Source organism: Parus major, chromosome 8 (assembly GCF_001522545.3).
Source record: "Parus major isolate Abel chromosome 8, Parus_major1.1, whole genome shotgun sequence".
In the NCBI taxonomy this organism is placed as follows: domain Eukaryota; kingdom Metazoa; phylum Chordata; class Aves; order Passeriformes; family Paridae; genus Parus; species Parus major.
In genome coordinates this window covers 22759930-22768272 of record NC_031777.1, presented here as the reverse complement: position 1 = coordinate 22768272, position 8343 = coordinate 22759930, and the positions used below count along the sequence as shown (strand labels likewise).

At 50.9% G+C, this 8343-nt stretch overlaps 1 protein-coding gene across 2 annotated transcripts; it reads left to right on the top strand.

The window, feature by feature from the left end:
* The first annotated feature begins 785 nt into the window (after positions 1 to 785).
* On the top strand, positions 786 to 8300 carry TMEM275 (transmembrane protein 275). 2 transcript variants are annotated; one of them, XM_033516508.1, is made up of 3 exons: positions 786 to 1114; positions 3260 to 3424; positions 4873 to 8300. In XM_033516508.1, the coding sequence occupies exon 3, from the start codon at positions 4963 to 4965 to the stop codon at positions 5509 to 5511; it is 549 nt and encodes a 182-aa protein (XP_033372399.1). In that variant the 5' UTR covers positions 786 to 1114; positions 3260 to 3424; positions 4873 to 4962; the 3' UTR covers positions 5512 to 8300. The 2 variants fall into 2 exon arrangements, with proteins under 2 accessions (XP_033372399.1, XP_033372398.1); XM_033516507.1 differs by lacking the exon at positions 3260 to 3424.
* Positions 8301 to 8343: the final 43 nt, after the last annotated feature.

Here is an 8343-nt window from a genome sequence, read left to right as displayed (position 1 = left end):
AGAATGATCTATACTCCATCCAGTGCACAGCTCGCAGTTTGCCATGTTTCCTGTGCTCACCAGCTCTGCAAACAAAGATTGGCCTCTTAATATGGGAGTTAAGATTTGGCCGCGCTTGCAACAGGGTCTAGCATGAGGCGTGGCTTTAGACCAACTACCTCTAAGTGTGCCATAGATCTGATTGCTTCTTTGAAACATTAGTTTTACATCTGGGGACGGTTTGTTTGGGTTTTTTTAATTTATTTTTTAGCACCTCCCCGCACTCTGGACGTTGCACCTCCGGAGGTCCTGTCTCAGCACCTCTCACTGCCGGCCGCCCAGCAAAGCCCCCCCGCACGCATCCCTCCGGCATCCCCCCGCCATCCACAGCACCGCACACAGCTTGGATTTGTGGCATTTTTTATTCGTTACGGGCGTTTCGAACCTCTGAGAGATCCGTGCTTGGCTGCAGCATCGGCGAGCATCGCTGCATCCCATTCCTGGCGTTTGGCGGTGTCTCCGTGTCCGCCCCGCTCCCTTCCCCGCCCCGGGGCCGCCGGAGCGCGGCTGGCGCTCACCCTCGGCCGGGATGCGCTCCCGGGATTTTCCTCTCCCTGGGGGAAAAAGGGGCTGTTCTGCTCCGGGCACCTCTGTCAGCTGAAGGGGGCGGGAGCTGCAGCCTTGAAGTAGAAAAGGAAGAAGGGAAAGCAGCGTGTGAGCGGTGCCGGACAGCGGTGGGCGGTGGGCTGAGCCTCCCGGTGCCGCGGGCTCGGGGGCAGAGCGGGAGGCAGGAGAGGATGCGGCGGGGCAGGGATGCTGCGGCTGAGCACCCACCTGCCTGAGGAGAGCAACATCGTCCTCCGAGGGGAGGGAAGAAAGAGGGGGGAAAGCGGCTGAGCTCGCACGGAGCCCGCTGAGCTCTGCCGAGGACCGCCCGCCTGACACCCCAGCAAAGTTTCCTGAGCTCGGTGGCAAGAGGGGAGGAGGGATGTGAGATCCTTCTCCCCGCAGAGCACTGCTGGGCTTCCAGCCCCCGTTCTAGCCGTGGCTTTGTCATCCCCGACTGAAGGGTGAAGGTGAGACCTGGGTCAGTCACTCTCTCCATCGCCTTCCCTGGCTCCACGCTCCAGCCCAGGTAAGCATCCTCCCCTTCCAGACACCGAGGTTTTCTCTGGCCCTGCCAGAGAGTTTCCCAGCAGTTTGCTCAGGGGAAAAAAAAAGTCTTGTGCTTCTCGTGGTAGCTAGATGTTACGTGCCTGTGTGTTTGTGAGCCTGCCTGTGTGTGGGGTGATTGTAGCTGTCTGACTGCAATTTCAGTTTGCTGATCACTGTCATTATTTTTCTGTACCATCACACCTCTGAAAAGGAGACTCATCTGTGGTCTGTCAAATATTTTCATTGTGCTGCTTCACTGAGACGGTGTGGAGGGATGACAGCTCAATTTCTCTCCACTACAACTAAGAGGGAAGCGTGCTTAGCTGTACATGCTGCTGGTGCTGCTGCTGTGGCTTTAAACAATGCTCCTAAAACACTGGCTGAATATGTCAGTATGCCCTTTGAGCTCTAGGAACTCTCAGAGATATGGATGAAAGTCTGTCTTTGTCCCCCTGAGATTACAAGGGGGGCTGGCTATTCCCCTGGAAGGAATCATTATTGTCACTGGATTTCCATCATGCCAGCTTGAGTGTGCAGCTTTTATTTTTGCATAGCAGTGCTTGCAATAGTGCATTTCAAGCTGAAATATTGTTTGGAGGAGAAACCTACACTCTAACTGATAAGAAAAGAACCTGTTTCAAACAAAGAGCCCAAAGAGAACTTTTTCCACTCCTGATGGAAGAGAAGTTGGTCATTTTGAACAGAATCATTTGGTTGAAAAGTTGATAAATCTTTTAGCCATTGATTTCACTGTAGTGAAGAGTAAAAGCTGCCAGATATCCTCAGGCAGGTCAGCAGTGTTAGCTGACCCACGTCAGCCCACCCTTGTGGCTAAGAAGGGGATGGAGAAGCATCAGCCTGTGCTTTAGGAGATGACAGAAGAGCAAAGATGCTTCTGTTGTACATATCAGAATAAACATGGACTTTATGTTGTCATGGGGCCTTGTTAGGTAGAGGATAGAGTAAGGCATTCTGTGGCTTTGGTTTGTTTCTTGCTTTATCCTCCACTGCTCTGCTGGCTTTCTCATCCCCGTGTCATCTCATCCCTGTCTAACAGGGATCTGTGTATAATCCCTGATGTTTCTTATGGAGATCAAGACAAAAGCAAGCACTGATCTAGTTTCTAAGTGTTCCCAGTCCAAACATTCCTGTGTGCTGTGAGCTACCCTGTGGTGCTGTGGTGTGTGTGCAGATCACATTCTAGCCCTGCAATCTTGACTTCCAAGACTTTCTGCCCCCAGGCTGATGGGAGAGGTTCCGGGCAGGAATCTCCAGTGAGCCCATTGCTTTTTGCAGGGAAAGGGCCATTACCCCCTGTAGGTGCTCCAAGCCAAGAGGATTGGAAAGTTTTGCCTTGGACATAGCCTGGCCAGAACACTTCTGGTACAGCTGTAGAGAGAAGGTGTGACAAGCTTAAGCCCCTGTGCTCAGGGGTCTGTAATGATGAACAAAAATTGCCAGACAGAGAAAATAAGCTGTGAGGGACCATGTTGGGTGATATCACTGCAGCCTTGAAAGCAGCCAGATACCAGCAGGGTCTCCTTGGAGAGCCTACAGGTGCCCACTGACAGATGGGATGGGCAACAGGTTGCAGTTCCTCTTGAAAACCTCAGTGGCAGCCAGACCTCTGGTGATGCCTTGCCCAAGAGCAGAAGCAGCTGGAATGTTTAGTGTCCTGCTGGAGCCCAGCTGCCTGACTCTGCCAGGAGGAAGAATTCCTTCAGGCTGGAAGCAGATGAGTGCTGGGATGCCAGGAGGAAAAAAGCTGATGGAGTGAATCTGTGATGTTTTTTAACCACGAGAAGCCACACAGTTCCCTGGTGGGCACTTTGCAGTGGGAGAATGTGGGGCAAACCAAGGCAAAGAGCCACACTGGGGTGTCTGCAGCCTCTGTGTGCTAAAGGTTTGGACTGGTATCTGCAGGAGCTGGTCTGCAGATACTGGTGCATGTGTGTCTTTAACCTTTAATCTTGCTGCTGGTCCAGGGCTGGTGAAGGAGGCAGAATCAGGGCTCCAGCTCCCATCAGCATGCCAGGGTTCCCAGGCAGAACAAAAGGACACTGCCAGGGAAACATGCATATGTGTCAGCCTGGCTAATGGAGGAAATACCCTTTCTCTCTCACAGGCTCTCAGTATCCTGACAAATCTTTGCCTCTGAGAGACCCCTCCCCAGTCAGGCATCCCCAGATGAGGAAGGACTTAATCCTCTGATGCACCTGTTCCTGCTGGCTCCAGCTGATGTCTCACTGATCAGAAACTCTGCTGAAAGTTGACTGCTGCACACATTCAGGTCAGCCTAAGCCAAGGAAATGAGATATGACACCCAACAGAGCAGCAGAGAGCTTTGCCTTAGCTGGAGGTGCCAGAAAATTTTATAACCTAGGAAACATGGTGAAAATGCCCAGCTGATCCCACTGGTGTGTTTCAGTATGATGGGTGATGGCTTAGTATTTGTTGCTCAGGTTTATTTGGTTTTGTTTTTTTTTTAATTTAGTGGCTACAGAGTGTTGATAGCACAACAGAGATTCTTGGCTCTTGCCATAGAAACTGAGTGGTGTCAGTTTTTTGCTGACAACACTTTTGAAAGGGATTTTACAGGAGAGGAGGGAAGAAGCTACAGAGCTAGGCAGGGGAGGGAAGGAAGAGCAGACTGCTATTGTTTGCAATCAGGCTGGGAAGAGAAATGCTCTCCTGCCTGTAAAATCAAAGACATCACCAGCAAACTGCTGACAAATTGGCTTCTGGCAATTTGACTTCCCAGCAAGTATGGCAAACACAAACCCGGCTCTCATCACATCCAATAATCTCCTCCGTGGAGAAGCTGCTACTGTCAGTCTGAGTGTTTCTGCCTTGGGTCCTAGACAGATCCCCACACAGGCTGTTTTTCAACTTCAGTGTCTCAGTTTCCATGAGCCTCCATCCTGGAGCTGATACTGCTCATGCTCCAACCTTGCAGAAGTTTGTCTTCACGGTTGCCAAGATTCCCAATCCCCTTCTGTGGGGTCTCCTGTGATCACACCGAAGACGGTGACAAAGCATGGTCTAGCTGACAAAACAGCCACATTTGCTCCATTTTATTGTAGATTTGTGTGACTGACAGGGTGTCATTCAGTGTCTGTGGATGGCATTTGTATCACTGAGCATCCAAGTGTTTTGTGCTTGAGTGATCTCCAGGGCTACCTCTGTAGTCAGCTCCCAGTGTAGACACCTTTTGGGGATGTTCTGGGTCATCTTCTGGGACCTTCTATTCTCCACTGGCTGGAAAGGCAACCTGGATGGCTCTTTTCAATTATTGGAAAACTGAGACATGGTGGAGCAAAGCGTCCCCCCGTCTGTCACAAGTGTGGGCCACTGCCTATTCAAAAATACATCATCCTCAGATTGCAGCAAGGGATGTTCAGGGCAGCAGTGGACCCTGTTACTTTGGGCAGGTGGTGTGTGGGTGGTGACAAACACTGTGACACCAGCTCAGGCACGGGCTCTGGCCATTGCACGCTGGGATTCACTTGGGCATCATCCACATGGATAGCAAAGGACACGGAGCACAGGGCTCCACCCTGAGGGTGACCACATGTGACCACCACAGTCAGGGAGAGTTTCAGCCTTGAAAGCAGCCTTGGATTTGTGCTTGGCAATCAGCAAACCCCTGGTGCTGAAGAAGATGCTGGTCACCAGGAATGGTGGGGGAAAGGTGCTTTGGTTCATTGCTCTAACAGCTGCTTCTTCATTCCTCTCCAGGATTTCAAGGCAACAGAAGACTGGATACGGCCTTCTCGACACAGCATTCACCCTGTGAGCACTGAGGTGACCTCCAAGACTCTTCCCAGCATGTTCAGTGAAAAGAGCAGCGCCTCTTTGTCCCAAAAACCCACCCAGAAAAAGACCCGACCCCAGGGCCTCCCCTCCCCTGCTCTCTGCTGCGCCTGTGGACTCTGCATCATGCTTGCAGGGATCAACATCACCTTAGTGGGAGCATTTGCCTTTGGGACCTTCCTCCCTGTGAACAACCCTCCCATCATCATCGGACCCATCTTGCTGGTGGTGGCCTTCACATTCTTCGGTGCCTGCTGCATCTGCAGCCGGAGGCCCCCAGCCCACGGGGCCAGGAAATCCAAGCCAGGTTCTAACATTGGGCTCATCAAACCTGGCAACACAGCCTTTGAAATCGAAACCAGCGAGCACACGGTGCAGGACACCACTGCTGTCCAGCTGAGCCCCACAAATTCCCCCATCTCCTCCAAAAAGTCCACACCGGTTCACGAGAACGCCAAGGCGTGCAAACTCTTCACCATGGAAGGCAACGGGCCAGTGGCCAAATACACCCCAGGAGGAGAGGCCATACAGCTCAACCTGCCCAGGGACATGGCCACATCCTAAACCCGGGCAAAGCTTTTGTCAGCAGCCAGCCAAACCCTGCAGTGGGTGGGCTGGAGATGTACCATCAGTCAGAGGTGTGGGGAAGGTGCTTGTGAAAAGCCAGCAGACAGCCAGGTCTCTCTGAACCCCTCTAAGGGAGATGGATGCTACAGCAGAAAAAAAAAAAAATCCAGATTTTTGCTGAGACATGCCCATTATACAGTTTTAAAAAGAAAACTGGTAATGATGCTGCTGTGAAAAGATGATCTCAGTTCCTAGAAACATGCTGCCATTTTTGGGGAGCAGATAGGAAGAGGGGAATGAATTAATTTGTCTGCTATAATGTGGAAATGTGTTATTTGGAAGGAGAGGCTACATGGGACTGACAAATGACAGCTCTTTCTTCTCACAAGTGAAGCAATTCTTGGACATAAAAGAAGCAGGAATGCAGTAAATTACAGCTTGCTGCCACTCAGTCACAAGAAGATTTCAGCATTTTTAGTGCCAGACTTTTTGGCAGTAGGGACAAAGCCGTGTCTTTGCTATTGAAAAAGCAGTAAAGGACTGCAAAGGATTTGTGTTCTTCTCTGGGTGACTCTGGCTGGGAACACAGTGCTGTGTTGATGGGCTTTGCTCTGACTCCTGTTCACATGTGGGACCTGGGACCAGTGTGGGGAAGGACAGCACTGCTAGGCAGGACATGTGTGTGGGGAGGCAGCAGCAAGAGAGTGGATTTTGAGTAGGAATGGCTGCTCAAGTCCTCTGTTTATGGTCACTCTGTATTTGAAAATGAGGTTTTTGGGACTTTGACAAGGAAATCATCTGGACCATACCACATCACTACAATGGCCCAGCTAGCCCAGAATCCAATTTCTGACAAGGCTGAGAGCAAGGTCTGGAGAGGAACATAAAGACAGGATGCTGCTTGCCCAAAGTGCTTTCCCAGCTTCCAATGTGCTATTGCTTAGGGGCTTCCTGAGCTGGAAGTGGTGCCTGTATGTAGTATCCCTGGATGGATTTCTTCTCCATGAAACAATCCATTTGCTCCTTGACTGTCTGTCAGTTCTCATCATTTGTGATCCTGCAGCAGGGTGTTGCACACTTTGGCTCATTTTCATCCTGCATCCTACTACCTCCCTTTGATGGCCCAAATTTCCCAGGTTAGAAGGGTCAGCAAGCAGTCCATGCCCTCACCTCCACTTGGGTTTTCTGAGCTGTTTTCCGTGTCATGTTCCCCCCAGCCACCTCTTTCTTACACTACTTTACATCTCTTGTTGCCAGAGGGAGGCAACACTTCCCACCTAGCCCAGCATCAGCTGCTTGCTTGACTGAGGACAACACAGCCCTGAGGTTTTATCCATCAGAAATCTGTGTAGAGAGAGGTGGGAGGGTTGAAGGGGAAGTGCTGGAGGAGAGAGGGGGGTTGTGGCATGGCCAAGGCTCCCCTGGGCCACCAGGTACCTCTGTGTGGCCAGGCTGTGAGAGCCACATGGATGCTGTGCTGTGAGCCACGTGTGGGAGCTGGAGACAAAAGCCATGGTGCTGTACAGGAGATGTCCTGGCTGCTCTGGGGGGACACTGGGCAGCTGATGGTCCCTGATGAGCTCAGGTAGGGTGAGGTTGAATTGAAATAATTCCTTGACAAGAGGTTAACCAAAGAGTGAGTTCTTGGCTCCTTGTGCAGTTCACTGTCTTCAACACCTCCTTCTCCACCGAGGAATTGCATCTTGATTTTAGCAGAGCTGGTCTATACTGGTTAGGAGGAGAAGAGGCAGCTTTGGGAGAAGGGTGTTTGTGGAGGGCTGGGTAGATGGGGGTTCAAATCTTTGGTGCAGCCTGCAGGTCCTGGGCAGTCATTGACTTGTGGTGTGAGAGGACAAACAGCTGCTCCCAGCTCCACAGAAAGCTGCTTTAGGGATGAGCATTGCCAGGGAGCAGGGCTGGTGTTGGCACAGCTGAGAGATTGCTCCGAGGTGGATGGGTCTGTACATCCTGATCCCTCTGTTATTTCCCTTGGAGCTCATTTTCTCGGGGAGCTCTGCCCCCAGCACTGCCTGCCCTTTGGAATGCAGGAACTGCTGTGCTGAGAAAAAGGCTCCCACGAGTCTTGCCTGCCCATGAGTGCAGTAGCAATTAAACAGAACAGCTTGATGATGTAGATTTGATTCCCAGCTTGCTGGCCTCACTAGCAAATAACAGCTTGGAAGTCTTTTAGAGGCATTTCCCATGTGAATATGGTTACTGCAAGACTTTTCTTTGAGCACTTGGAGCCAAAAAATTAGTAAAATCAAGTGATAACCATACAATTCCTTTCTTTGTTCACTGAAGTCTTGAAAACCAAGTCTGGAGAGCATCCTGGAATCACTCCTTATCACAGCTGCCCTGTGAAATGCTACCAGAGATGGATAATACAATGCCTGACCAAGAGATGACAACAGAGATGGCATCAGGGCAGGCAGAGAGGTAGGACCAGTGAGATGCTGATCCCCTGGTGTGGTGGGTGTGCCACCAAGCTGTGACCCCAGCTGCCTGCCCAGCAAGGTGACCATGAGAACTTCCACTGCCCTCCTGCTCTTGCCTTTTTCTGTCTTTTGTAATTTCCATGTCTGTCTGTCTGTCTGTTCACCCCCATGACCAGCTGTGCCTGATGTTGTTGTGAATCTCGTGCCTCCTTGTGTAGTGGGAGATAAAGAGTTCCTGGTACTCCAAGTCAGCATTTCTGGTGTGAGTCTTTTTGTTTTTTTAAATTGCTATTTCCGTGTGTGCAATGTGGAATTTGGAAAAGACAGACATATTAAAATAATTGCACTCAGAAAGCATTTGGCCTGCCTGTTTTTTCCTTCTATCAACCAC